The 13496-nt window shown below is 57.2% G+C and overlaps 2 protein-coding genes across 2 annotated transcripts; both read left to right on the top strand.

The window, feature by feature from the left end:
* Positions 1-860: 860 nt before the first annotated feature.
* On the top strand, positions 861-1912 carry MRPL34 (mitochondrial ribosomal protein L34). The gene is made up of 2 exons (XM_049875838.1): positions 861-997; positions 1235-1912. The coding sequence occupies exons 1-2, from the start codon at positions 930-932 to the stop codon at positions 1446-1448; spliced, it is 282 nt and encodes a 93-aa protein (XP_049731795.1). The 5' UTR covers positions 861-929; the 3' UTR covers positions 1449-1912.
* Positions 1913-3535: 1623 nt separating this feature from the next.
* Positions 3536-13434, top strand: DDA1 (DET1 and DDB1 associated 1). Its single transcript, XM_049877363.1, has 5 exons — positions 3536-3658; positions 8811-8891; positions 9102-9153; positions 10169-10230; positions 11068-13434. Exons 1-5 carry the CDS (start codon positions 3656-3658, stop codon positions 11176-11178), a joined length of 309 nt encoding a protein of 102 aa, XP_049733320.1. The 5' UTR covers positions 3536-3655; the 3' UTR covers positions 11179-13434.
* Positions 13435-13496: the final 62 nt, after the last annotated feature.

Here is a 13496-nt window from a genome sequence, read left to right on the forward strand (position 1 = left end):
GTCGCCCACAGAGAATTAGCTCCGGGCCAGGCCCTTGAGAGGTCCCTGGGGTGTAGGCACTCCCAGCCACTTGGAGTCAGGGTTGGGCCAGAGGGAGGAACAGGGCGGGAAGCCAGAGAGGAACATCTGAGTATGATTTTTTAAAGAAAGAATAAGAAAGCCCACCAGGCAGAGAGGAGGGTGTGGTGTGACTGAAATGTAGGGTGTGTTGTGTGTATAGAGAACCTAGCATGCCTCCCAGAGGAGCGGGACATTTTCTGGGGCAATGGGGAGTCATGGAGGGTATGTGAGCAGGGGAGGGGCTCAGATCTGTGCATTAGAAAAACTCTAGGGCTGAACAGGGGCAATACCGGCCGGGGTCAAGTTTGGAGCCCATGAGGGTTACAGATTGAGAAACGGAAGGCAAGAGGGGATGGGGGACCACCACAAGGAGATCCAGCCATCGCAAACTCAGGCTTCCTGGGCTCCCCGCCAAGGAGTGGAGACTTGGCAGGGGTCAGAGAAAGCTGCCACCCAGCTGTGTGCCATCTGCCCGGCTGCTGCTGGGGATGGGGAGGGGATCTACCAGCCGTTTCCTGCAGCTGCCACCAGCTGCGCCACGGCCACCCGGGGGCACCTCCTGCTGGTGAACGGCGGAAGGAACTACAACTCCCAGCACACCGCGTGACATAATGTCTTGTATTCGTGCGCCTAGCGATGAGGGGCCGTTAGCCTCCACCTGCTGGTTTCCATGAAAAACTACATCCTTTGCTGGCACGAAGCTCAACGCCCATAGCGAGTAGAAGAGGAACTACAACTCCCAGAGGCTCTCGCAGCAACGCCGGTTTTGCTTTTGGAGACACTACACTTCCCAGAAGCCTTTACCATGCGGCAGTGCCTATGGGCTGCAGAATCGCGGGCGACAGGGACGGCGTGACCCGTGGCTGGACATGGCGGCCGGGTGTTTGCGGAGCCTGTGGGGCCCTGCCGGCCGGTCGGCGGCGCTGCTGGGGGGCAGGTGAGTCTTCAAGGCGACCTCTTTCCAAATAGGGGAGTGAGAGTGGTGTCGGGGACTGGCGCCTACTGTTTACTCCCCACATGACGTGCCAATCTGTTGCGCATTTATGGAACGCCTTTTGCATCGAGGCCCTGTCGCGGCGCAGATCGGGGAGCCGAGGTTCGGAGAGGTTGAGCGCCGCGCCCGAAGTCACACAGCGCCACTCTGACCTTTTCCCCTGTTTCTCTGCACTCCTAGGTGGCTCCAGCCCCGGGCCTGGCTGGGGCTCCTGGACGCCTGGGGCCTCCCTACTCCGCAGCCGGCCCGGGGCAGGGCGCGCGGGAACGAGTATCAGCCGAGCAACATCAAGCGCAAACACAAACACGGCTGGATCCGGCGCCTTAGCACGCCGGCCGGTGTCCAGGTCATTCTTCGCCGTATGCTGAAGGGTCGCAAGTCGCTGAGCCATTGAGGAGCGCGACACCGCTGGCGGGACCTCCATTAGAGCATTTCCCTCCCCTGGGACCTCGCCTGGGGCTTTTTTTTTTTTTTTTTTTTTTGCGGGGGGAAGGGACAACTCGGTCATGAATGCTCTCCAAATTTGGGGGCTGGGCCAGGAAGAAGATTTAGGGTGAGACTGGAAGAGGAGCTGCGTCAGACCTTGCCAAATCCTTTTGCGTTTGGATTAGGAAGAACTTTGAACATACACAGCAGTCCACAGAACAGTACAATGACTAAATGGTACGCAGCCCTGACCACCAGCAGCTCACAATGCATCCTAATCCCTTCTGTGTTAATTTCATACAGATCTCAGCATCCTTTAATTTGTTCTGTAAATAATTCAAAATGTATCCCTGTGGAGATAAGGACTCATAATCCCAAAACTTACCACACTTAAAAAATTAGCAGTAATTCGTTAATGTCATTAAATGTCTATTGCTCAAATTTCCACTTGTTTTATATATATAAATAGCATAACTTACGTAGGTCTGGGAATGGGGGAATGCTGGTGAGGGGAGGAGGATTGAGTACCCTCCCCCAGAGGATGGGCTGCGAAACCTTGAACAAGGCCTTGGCCCTCAGAGGCTCATTTGGGTCCTATAAAATGAGGTGCTCATCTCTCCTTTGCTGTTTTGTTGGAGTAATAATACTATGAATGGCATTGCTTATCCTACACAAAAACCTAGATGCTGGGTATTTGACAGATTCTTGTATTCACGGAGGAGGCGGGAAGTGTGAGGAGTGGATTCCTACCCAGGCAGTTTGGACATAGCAGGGTCAAGGCTGGGAGGTGGGATTGAGGGGCTCTGAAGAGAGGGAACCCAAGGGGTCTGACTTGACTGGAAAAAATGTAGTCGGGACGCTTCCTGGAGAAGCTGATGGGTACTAAGAGAGCCAGAGGGAGGAAGGATTGGGCAGGGACAGGAGGTGGGTGAGGCCCAGAATTCGGAGTTCGTAGTCGAGGAGATGCAACTGGATCTTCATGGCATTAGGAAGCCATGGGAGGTGTTTGAGCGATGGTCTGAGTGGTCGGTTGAAAGATCTTCAAGCAGCAGTGCAGAAGCAGTCTAACCAAAAATAAAAACCAAACCCATTTGCCGCCAAGTTGATTTTGACTCATAGGCGACACTATAGGACAGAATAGAACTGCTCCATCAGGTTTCCAAAGAGCAGCTGGTGGATTCGAACTGACCTTTCACTTAGCAGTCATAGCTCCAAAAAAAGCAAACCCGTTGCAGTCCAGTCGATTCGGACTCAGTGACGCTATAGGACAGAGTATAACTGCCCCATAAAGTTTCCAAGAAGCGCCTAGTGGATTCGAACTGCAGACCTTTTGGTTTTAGCTCTTAACCACTACCCCACCAGAGTTTCCCAGCCATAGCTAACCAAAACCAAAAACCAAACCCAGTGCCGTCGAGTCGATTCTGACTCATAATGACCCTATAGGACAGAGTAGAACTGACCCATAGAGTTTCCAAGGAGCACCTGGGGGATTCGAACTGCTGGCCCTTTGGTTAGGGGCTGTAGCATTTAACCACTACGCCACCAGGGTCTCCCCAGCCATAGCTAAAAAAAACAAAAAACCCAGTGCCGTCGAGTCGATTCCGACTCATAGCGACCCTATAGGACAGAGCAGAACTGCCCCATAGAGATTCCGAGCCAGAGGGGCCGAAACCCAAGGTTGGGACCCCGAGAAACAGGCCATAAGGGTTATGGTCCCAATCTTCTGTAGCTCTGTGAGAACCCAATGAGACGGTTAGAAACAGGAGTCTTGGAGTAGCGAGGACTCAGAAGAGGAGGGACCTAGGGCTTCCGGGACTACAATTCCCAAGAGGCTTCGCGGCGAGGCCCCGCCCACTTCCGGATCTCTCCTTTGCTTCCAAGGCTCGGGCGGGGTTTTGCGCCCTCAACCGAACCTGACGCGAAAGGCGGAGGTGTGGCAACCAATGGGCGCGTGACTTTGCAGTACCTAGCCAATGGGGGCGCTCGGAGCGCCATATCGCGGGGTGGGGCTAGAGAGCGGACCAATGACGGGGGCCGGTGGTGCCAGCAGTGTCGGCTGTGCCGTGGCTAGAAGTTACTGTGCGGCGGCGGCTGAGAAGGCGGCTGTGGTGGTGGCGGCGGCAGCGGCGGCGGCTGAGGAGGCGGTGACGGCGGCGGCGACGGCGGAAACAGAAGATGGTGAGTGCGGCCGCCGGACCTGTACCCCTCCTCCGCTCGACAAAATGGCGCCGCGAGCCGACCCCCCCCCCCCCCCCAGTAATCCCTTAGGCTCCCCTCACCGCTTGGCCCGGCCCCCTCAGGCCCAGCCCCTCGACCCAGTTCCTCGCCTCGCACTCACCTATGATCTTCGATGCCCGGACCCTGCCGCACGCTTCCTGCTGACCCTGCCCCAGCTCCCTCCTCGACCCCTGACCCCTTTTAGGCTTTCAGGCCCTGACAACTCATTCATTTCCGGGTCGCGGCCCCCTCCGGAAATCGACTAAGATGGGGATGGGGTCCACTGAGACCCCTGGCTCAAGCCTCTTTCCCGGCGCGCCGGGTCTGGGCCTGTCCAGTTCAGGAGGGTCTTGGGGGCCGGCCTGGTGGTCACGGTGGGGTACGGGGCTTGGCATCGAGACGCGGTGGGCCCGTGTAGCCAAAGGAAGTGCGACATTGCAGGCCGCTTCGGTCCCCCAGGGCCGGACCCCATACCCGCCGTTCGGGGCCCACCTCCCGTAAGAGGTCACGACTTCATCTCCCGGATTCCCAGGCCCCGTCCCTTTTAAACCGAGATCACCATGGTCTGGATCTCATAGGGTTGTCACCATTTAGGGAACTGACATCGTAAAGGGCTTGCAACCACGACTGTTCAATAGTCTGGGTACTTGGGGCTGGTGACACCCTCCCCAGCTGCCTTCTCATCCTGAAGTGGGGATAAGAATAGTACTGGCTGGTCCTTGGAGGTTTAAATCCCCTCTGTGAAACTTGAGCACCCCCGCGATTTGGGTCTGGGGGCTGTTTTAGGTTCGGGTTCCCCAACTGTAAAGAGACAGTGTCTTGGTCCCAGAGTTGTGCTGAAGCCCCCCATCTGGCCCTGGTCGGCATCTCCATGGCCAGCAGGGGTGGCAGGGAGTTTTTCAGGACAAGTGAAGGCCCTGTTGCCCCCTGTCCCAGGGCCCCCAGCCCACATGCCTCAGCATGGTGCTGTGGCGGGCAGCGGAGGAGGAGATGGGAAGGTGGGTCTTCCAAACCTGGGTCACCCTTGATTCCTCCCTGTGACTGCATCCCCCACGGCCAGGCCACAAGAAGGTTCTGTTGGTTTTGCCCCCAGGATGCACGCTGGATTTGGCCACGTCCCCCCACCCTGGTCCAGCAGGGCCACCTCCTGCCTGGCTGGCTGTCCTAGCCTCCTCCCTGGCCTCTTTGCCTTGGTCCCGCCCATTGTTGTTAGTTGATGTTGAATCGATTTTGACTCATGCAACCCCATGTGTGCACAGGAGAACTGTACCCCATAGAGTTTTCAAGGCTGTGACCTTTCAGAAGCAGATTACCAGGCCTTTCCTCTGAGGCATTCCTGGGTGGTTTCAAACTGCTGACCTTTTAGCTAATAAGCAAGCAGTTAACCATTTGAGCCACTCAAGGACTCCCATCCTGCTCCTGGCAGTCAGTAATTCACCCCCAGAGCAGAGGGGGCTTTTAAAGACATAAATCAGATTATACACTTTCTGGAATAAAACATTTCTGGGGTTTTCTGTTGTAACCTGGCGGAAACATCAGCTCCCCCCGGGCCCACTAGGCCCTGCATGGCTCAGCCACTGCCACCCCTGTGACCTCATCTCCCCCTCTGTGTCCCTCTGGGAGCTCCAGCCATACTGGCCTTTTTTCTCTTCTCACCTGCAAAGTACTTGCTACCCCAGGGCCTTTGTACCTGCTGATCTCTAGTCTGGACTGTTCCTCCCATGATGTCACCTCCTCAGGGAGGCCCATCCTGATCAAGGGCTCTCATGCCCTTCCTCTCCTAGCCTAATGTTGCTTCTCATCCCACTCTAACGGAGCTGACTGTGGCTCAGTCAGTGGTGGGTGGCCCACGCAGCAGTGACTGGTACGCAGATATTCATGGGATTTGTTGAGGAAATGATGGCTGGGATTGGACTGGCTGCACTGAGGATGTCCTCCTGTCTCGGGGCCTTATTCTCCAGTTTACCCTGTACCCCGACCCCATTTATCCCTTCTTCACAAACACGGGGTGCTGGTGGCTCCCCTCCAGGGAGCTCTGCCAGCTCTGTCTGTAGGTTGTATCCTGGAGACTCAGAACAGTCTTATGAAGTAGGCCCTGTTTCATGGTGGGCAGTGAGTCTGGCAGGTCCCTCGTGTCAGTCACACAGTCAAGAAGGGCCTGAGCCAGGGCTGAGTGTGACTGCAGGCTCCAGCACCACTCCAGCCTGGCCAGGGACCTGGGTTTAGCCCTGCCCTGCCCTCTTCCCTTAGGGGTTGCCAGGAAGAGAGGGGAATATGTCTGCAGGTGACCACACCAGGCTACGAACCACTGTGGGTGAGGTTCCCGAGGCTTGGGAAGAGGGAAGGGGCAGGGGGAGGGCTTTGAGCCATTTTGGGCTGGGGTTGGAGAGTGGTTGTTGGGTGTTGATGGATGCTCCGTGTGGAGAAAGAGGCATTCCTGGAGATGGCACAGCGCTGGTGCTGTGGCTGGAGGCCAGGAAGGCCACGCTGGGCCAAGGGCTGAACTGAGTCCCCAGGGGGCAGTGGAGGGGCCTGAGGAGGGCATTACTGGGACAGGGACCCCTTCTCATCCTTATGCACCCCCAGGCTTGCCAAGCTTCTGCCAGCTGCTGACCTGGGGTTCCCCCTCCTGGAACCATATTCTCAAGGCCACTTATGCTGACCTGTGTGGTTCTCTGGCCCACATCTGTGCCCCACCCAGCAGGGGTCCCTGAAGCCAAGAGCAGGTCTGTGGTGGCTCCCCTAGTGCCCTGTCATGTGGGTGGGGCCTGAGAAGAACATGCTGATTGGGTGAAGCTGGCCCCTCGTCCAGGGCTAAGCTGGGGCTGGGTTCCTAAGAGGGGGTGCATGTTCAAGGGACCCTGAGGTGGCCTCATGCTTGTGTGAGCGCTGCATGGTAGTAGATACTGTCTACCCTCCAGCCATGGGATCCCTAGCTGAATCTCATAGAGGCTGTTAATGCCTGCCCTAAGGGGTAGTGAAATTTCCCCTGCACAGCATCTCCCTGTCGGTGAGTGTCCAGGCTTTGGTGTGGAGGTGCACCCCGAGGGTGCAAGTCCCTCCTCTAGCCGAGTTCTAAAGCTTTGATGAAGCCTGCAGGGCTCCGTAGCCCTTGGTTTGCAGGCAGAGAAACTGAGGCAGTGGTGGGTCACACAGTGGGAGTAGCCTGGCCTCGAATCAGGTAACCTTGGACAAGTGAGATGTGACTGGTGTGCCTCAGTTTCTCTGTATGCGTGATGGGTGACACCAGGCTGCCTCTTCAGGTTCAGAGCCTATATGGTGAGGTATTCAGGAAGCCCGCAGGTCAGGGCGGGGAACGTAGGAAACCCTACACAGACACACCTCTCCCCACCCTGCCCAGCACGCCCTGACCTATAGCCCCAAGCTCTCTGCCTGTGTCCCTCTCCAAGGAGTCAGCCCCCAGCTCACCTGCCTCAGTTTCCCAGAGGTGGCCTTGATTCCTCCCACTTGGTGCCTGAGGCTCTGTGAAAGACACTCACTCCCACACAGAGTCAAGGGCCTTTCCATGCCAGGATCCCTCGTGGGCTGAGGCTTGCTGGACGTTGGGGCAAACTGCCAACCTTTCAGCTAGTAGAGCAACACTTAACCATCTGCAAACCCAGGGAATGGGTTAGAATGAATAACTCTTTCTCCATCCCTAAGTCTCTATCAAAGATGGATTAATGGAAACTTGGACCAAGACAGCCATGTGTTCCTAGGGGTTAATATGTTAATGCTGTGACCCGTTTAGGGTAGCCAGCGGCTTCTCCGCTCATAGATAGTCCTGTCTGCCAGAGCCCAGGGGCTTTTGAGGTGAGTGGGTGGGGTCTGGCTGTCCTGGGCCTGAGTCTTCCTCCTGCTGCCGATGCACTGTATGGCTGTAAACAAGTAGTCTGCTCTCTTTCAGCTTCAGTGTCCTCACCTCTCGCCTGTGGTAACAGGCTATCGCAAGAACCCCACAGAAAGGCCATGCAAAGCACTTACTGACCCATTGGTTGGTATTTTTTTGGTCGTGACGTATGCATATTGGGTGATGTAAAAATGGTACGGAGGCAGCGTCTGACCTCTTCTAACTTCACAAGGGGGATGAGGAATCAAGGCCAACATCAGCAGGCCAAGGCTGATTCCTGTGAGATGGAGGTCAGACATACCTCCATCCTCCAACCTTTTTTACCAATTCTGACACTAACTGTCCCTCCCATGGCACTCTCTACTTCTCTACTGGGTTCCATAATTCGTTGCAGTGGCCACATAGAACTCACAGACAGTACTCAGGATTATGGGGTTTATTAGGGAAGTAACAGGTTACAGTTCAGGTTCAGGGACACTCAGGGTACAGCTCTTCAGTCAGAACAGCCTCTTCTCAGCGGGCATTGGCCTCTTGGCCTCTGCCCTGCTTGGGCAAGCGTTGCAAAGCTCTTTTAGCTTTGCTGATAAGTGCCCGGAGGCACCCCACTCCACCAGTAAGCCTTGGCCTGAAGGCGCTCTGCTCTCTTACCCCATGCTTTGGTGAGCCTAGCTACCTAGCTCTGCTGCCAAGTGCCCGGAGGCATCCCATTCCACCAGGAAGCCTCCTGCCCGAAGGCTTTCAGCTTTCCCATTCCAGGGGCTGGAAAGTCCAATGTGCCGTCTCCTGCCAGTCTCATGCAGTCTCTTGGTTCTGCTGCCACCTTTTCTCTTTCACTGCTTCTTGCTGTCTCCGGTGTTACAGCTCTCCCTCTCCCTCTCTGTCTTCCGTGTTACAGCTCATCTCTTCATGTCTCCCTTTAAACCTAGTGGGATGGCAAAACCAACCAGTCCTCTCCTTAGGGTTCCATACACCTTATTTGTGTGGTCTCACTCCCACAGGGGTGCTATGCATCTTATTTTCATTATTAGGAAGCTGTCCTGTCACCTTGGTGGGCTCCAAGCACTGTATTTGCATAATCCTCCCCAGTCATTGTGTGGGAGTCATACTGTGGCTAGAAGGGCCATATTAAGTAATTCACTGCACAGCAGGCGGCCAGCTCCAGGGTATGTTCTGGAAAACTCAGGAGAAAAAAGGAGAGAAGCCCAGCTGCTACTTGGTTGCTGAGGGCCTGGCTTCTCATGTGCACTTTTGCCTGTCTTCTAGGCTGATTTTCTGAAAGGATTGCCTGTCTACAACAAAAGCAATTTTAGCCGATTCCATGCTGACTCTGTATGCAAAGCCTCGGTGAGTGCGTGTCTGGGGGTTGCAGGGGTTGGGAGGCTACCAGGTGGGAGAGGGGCATGCACCCGCCTGAGTGAGATCTTGGCAGAAATGCGAGGTCACTTTGCAAGGCCAGCCTATCCTGAGTTCCTGCTGGGCCACCTACTCTATATGGAGGGTGCAAGGACCCAGGTCTGCCACGCTCTTAACCAATCCCTTCCTGCCCTCCCACAGAACCGACGTCCCTCAGTCTACCTGCCCACACGGGAATACCCATCTGAACAAAGTAAGTATCCTGCAGCCATCCATCTGTTCTGGCCTGGCTGCCCAGAGGTGGGGCCCAGAGGCTGCACGGGACCCTGGGTGTCCTCAAGCCTCTGCCCGGGCCGTGGACTTGGCTCCAGTTCACATTGGGGTGACTGCGTCTGGGGGCCTAGTGGGCAGGGCCACAAGGGAGGTGACTAAAGAGCCTCCATGACGGGTGCTGGGCTGCTGTGCACGCGAGGACTCGGTTCGCTCCCACCCTGTGGACACCTGGACTCACTGGGACCCTCCTGGTTTCATGTGCTGGCGTCAGACCCAGCTCCTTGTGGTACCTGCAATCCCCTGAGTCTGCTCTGCCCTCACTGAGCTTGACCTGTTGCCTCCTGTTTCACCCCCCCTCCCCACAGCCTCTCTTCAGGTCGAGTGTCCCCTGTGCCGGCTCCATGCCAGGATGCAGGATCACTCAGACTGAGCATCCCCGGGGAGAGGGGGTGGGTGCTTTCGGCAGGGCAGGAGCAGAGGGTGTCTAGGGGTGGGTGGCCGGGGGACAGAGCTGCTAGGTGGAGAGCCACATGGAAGGCCCGAGCCCATGGGGCAGAAGGGCCCCAAGGTGATTTGTTATGGTGTTAGCTTTTTCTTTTAACTTTGAACAAGAATTCACGCAGACCCTCTGGATTGGGCATTATGGTCACTAGGGCAGCCTTGTAGATTAGCACTCCCCTCAGCATGGGGCATGCGATCAGGGGTCCTGCTTCCCCACCTGGGCATGGACCCTGCCCATGGCATTGAGGGCTGACAGGCAGCCAGCTCAGGCCCCTTGTGGTGGCAACTCCGGCTTTTCTAGAAATCTCCTCCAGGAAGGCCACCCTGGGCAAGGAGGTACAGCTGCAGAGGGCTGGGTCCCTGCCATTTGTGGAGGGCGCATCCCCCTTGCCGAGCACCTACCCTGGGAGGGCTGGTACAGGCAGGGTTGGTGAAGGGCCGTCTCAGCTGCTCCCTCGCCGCCTTTCCTGCGACTTCCTGTCTTTCCTCCTCAGTCATCGTGACAGAAAAGACAAATATCCTCTTGCGCTACCTACATCAGCAATGGGACAAAAAGGTGAGGCCATGAGGTCCAGGTGTTGGGACTGGGAGGACTGGGTGGTTGAGTGGGGCTTTGAGAGTGGAGTAGGAGTTTGCCAGGTGCTTAAGGAGTGGAAGGAGCATTCCAGCTTAGGGAAGAGCTGTGCTGAGCTAACCAGGCTCTGGTGCTTGGGGAAGGGCGGGGCATGATGTACTGGGTAACCAGGCTGGAGGCCCATGGGGAGCATATGATGACAACTTTAGTCCACACAAGGAGGTGTGATTGCAGTGAAAAATCCCCTCTGTGGGACCTCTGGTGCCCCTACCCCTCTCACCCCCCACAGAGCAGTCCTTTCTGAGAACTGGAACTTTTTTTTTTTAATGAAAGCCTGTATGTTTCTGCAACATGGTTAGCTTGTGTTTCCACCTAACGGTGCATGTGGGATGGTGAACTCCAGGTGATGTTGTTCAGTGGCCTCATGACAAAGGGACTGCTGAGAAGACACCCTGGTCCCCTCATGCCCCATAGGCCTCAACTCCTGCAGAGGGAGAAGACAGCCCCCGGGTGTCCTCAGAGCAGCACATGGTCAGGGGGTGGGTTGTGGCAAGCCATGGTGAGCATGTGAGACACCTGTTGTAGGTTCTCAGCCCTGGGAACTGGAAGGGACTGTCGGGTCCAGGGGGAAGGTTCGTGGGTGCCCAACCAGACCTGGTCACACGTGGCCCTGCTCACTGCCTGGTCCCAGGACCGCATCCAGGCCCCATGTGTCCGGCAGAGCCTCAATTTCCTTATCTGCGCACAGGGCTGGAGCTTGGGCTCAGGTTAGAATTTCAGGGGCCATCCCAACTCATAGCCCTCCCCCCTGTCTCCCAGAACGCCGCCAAGAAGCGAGACCAGGAGCAAGTGGACCTGGAGGGCGAGAGCTCGGCCCCCCCTCGCAAGATCGCACGGACCGACAGCCAGGACATGCACGAGGACACTTAAGACACACACTGCCCTCACTGCGCCTCCTGTCGTGTCTGCTCTGCGCCGTGCGTCCATGCCCGCCCCGCCCCGCCCACCCTGCCCACACCGCGCCATCCACACTGCGCCCACCTTCCTAGGAGCTGATGTATTTATTTTCCTTGAGTTTTTATTTATGCTGTAAAGTGTACCCAGCGATGGTTAAAGCGGACATCAGAGCCCGTAGCGTGATGTTGATAGATGCTTCTTAAAAAAAAATTGTCATTTTCCCCCACCTCTCCCCCCACCCCCACACCCCAGTATTTCTCACAAACAAGAGTGTGGCCAAGAGGGTGGGGGCCAGGGGTCCCGGCCTCCTGGCTTGCAGGGACAACCAAGCAGCTTTCTCCCCCACTTGCCTGGCCACCAGCCCAGGCCTTTAAGATGCAGCCCGGTCTAGCATTCCACTGGGAACTCTTCTGGGCCTCGATCTCGCTCTGAGCGTGCGCGAGGGGGCGAAGGAGGCCTTTCTGGAATTTTCTCTTCAGTCATTTTATCATGGACTAGTGCGTGCTCCGTGTCCACCCCAATAAAAGGATCTTTCCTATCCGACCTTACGTCTTTGGGAGGCATCTGATCGCCACCAGGAGGAACCAAGAGGGCACCCTCACCAGTACTGGGGACCAGCTGGACTCTCCTGTGGGCCCACTGCAGCCGTCTCGCTCAGAGCCAAGACCTGCTGGACCTGCTCCTTTACCTCACCTGCCCAGGTGTCCCCATGAGGACGAAGCTTTGGCTGGACATGGTTCCCAGGACACTGCCAAGCAGGGTGGCAGTGGAGACAACTGGCCATACCTGTGCAGGGCCTCTGGGGTCTCAGGACCCCACCAGCCCTCCACATCGTGCTGACTGTAGATGGTGTTTGGACCCCAGGCCCCGGGTCAGAGTGAAGGCCCTTCCAGTGCAGCCGCCTGTCATGGACCTGATTGATGGTGTCATGGTGACCCCTTCTCAGCTGGAAGGGCTGGGTGTGGGGCATGGGGGCATTTGGGCCCCAGGCTCTGGGGAGAAGGTGCCTGTAAGCATGGGGGCAGTGCCACTTTTCCTGCCCACCCAGTCCAGTGGGGGCCGCAGGGTGGGAGCCAAGCACCGTGGATAGCGGAGAGGGTGAGGGGCTGCGCCATGGACCTGACTGGGAGGGGTGCCTATGCTGGGTTATCACTGTCAGGGCCTGGACTGCCAGCTCCCTGGGAGGAGGTGGTCCCAGGTACCCCCAGGCTGAGCTGGCCAGGCGCACCCACCCCAAGGGCTCCTTTAAGGCCCAGGCACGATGCCTGGGTCCTGGAATCCCACTGGTTGCTCCAGGATGTGCCTAGGTAAGGCGAGCCTGGCCTCGATCAGCCAAAAGGGCTCAAGCTTGCTGGAGACACTCAGACTGGAGCCCCCAGTTCTGGGTCAGTCCGACCCCAGCAGGCGCATGGCCTTGCTGCTTGTTAGTGACTGAGAAGACAGGGGCCAGAGGAGTAGGGGCGTCCCTGCCCTTCCTCTCAGCTGCCCCCTGCCCCGCCAGCCCCATATCCCTGTTTGCAGTCTCCTGCTGCCATCCGCGCACAGCTCGGCTGCTTCTGGGGCTGATGCCATGGAATGGTGCCCACCCAGGCCTCCCTGTGGCCTCACTGTTGGGGAGGTAACCCTTGAATCTGAGTCTGCCCGTACTCGCACCATCTATGGCTCCAATTGTCCTTGGGATAGAGCCTGTGCCAGCCTCTGTCCACCTCCCTGCCCCTTAGTACCCCTGTCTCTTGTGCTCCCCCCACCACTCTGCCTCCCACACCTCTGTGCCTTCGCACAGGCTGTGCTCTGCCTCCAGTGAACTGCTCCTCATAGTCCCTCTAGAGTGCCCTGTTCTCGTCCCCTAACTCTCTGGTCCCTTCAGCCCATTCCTCGGCAGTGGCCGTGGTAGGCTCAGAACCCTTCGCCTTTGTGTGACAGTGAAGGTCAGAGGTCATGTTACCGGTTCAAGACATTGGGTAGGGGAGGGGAGCTTGTGTCTGTCCCTGGGACCCCTGCCACATCATAACTTCCCCATCCTTCCTGGTGCCTTCTGACTCTATACTCTGTTCTTGCCACTGTCCTGGGTTCCCAGAGGGTGACCCAGGGAGGCGGTGTGCCAGGAAGCACCACCTCTCAAATCCCCCATCCCCTACATAGCCAGAGAGGACCATGCACGCCCCCTCCCCTGCCGACCCCAGGCCCTGGCCCCCAAGCTGCCTCCTCATGTTGGCAACTTGGCTCCTTGTCTGGGTGGCTGAGCCCAGGTGTGCAGGTGCTGCAACTGCTTCTGGAGGCCCCAAGGCTAC

Source organism: Elephas maximus, chromosome 3 (genome assembly GCF_024166365.1).
Source record: "Elephas maximus indicus isolate mEleMax1 chromosome 3, mEleMax1 primary haplotype, whole genome shotgun sequence".
Classification (NCBI taxonomy): Eukaryota; Metazoa; Chordata; class Mammalia; order Proboscidea; family Elephantidae; genus Elephas; species Elephas maximus.

Coding starts and splice junctions, on each gene's coding strand:
- DDA1 (XM_049877363.1), top strand. Junction 9,154..10,168: donor GGAATACCCATCTGAACAAA/GTAAGTATCCTG, acceptor TTTCCTCCTCAG/TCATCGTGACAGAAAAGACA. Junction 10,231..11,067: donor ATCAGCAATGGGACAAAAAG/GTGAGGCCATGA, acceptor CCTGTCTCCCAG/AACGCCGCCAAGAAGCGAGA.
- MRPL34 (XM_049875838.1), top strand. CDS start 930: ATGGCGGCCGGGTGTTTGCGGAGCCTGTGGGGCCCTGCCGGCCGGTCG. Junction 998..1,234: donor GCGGCGCTGCTGGGGGGCAG/GTGAGTCTTCAA, acceptor CTGCACTCCTAG/GTGGCTCCAGCCCCGGGCCT.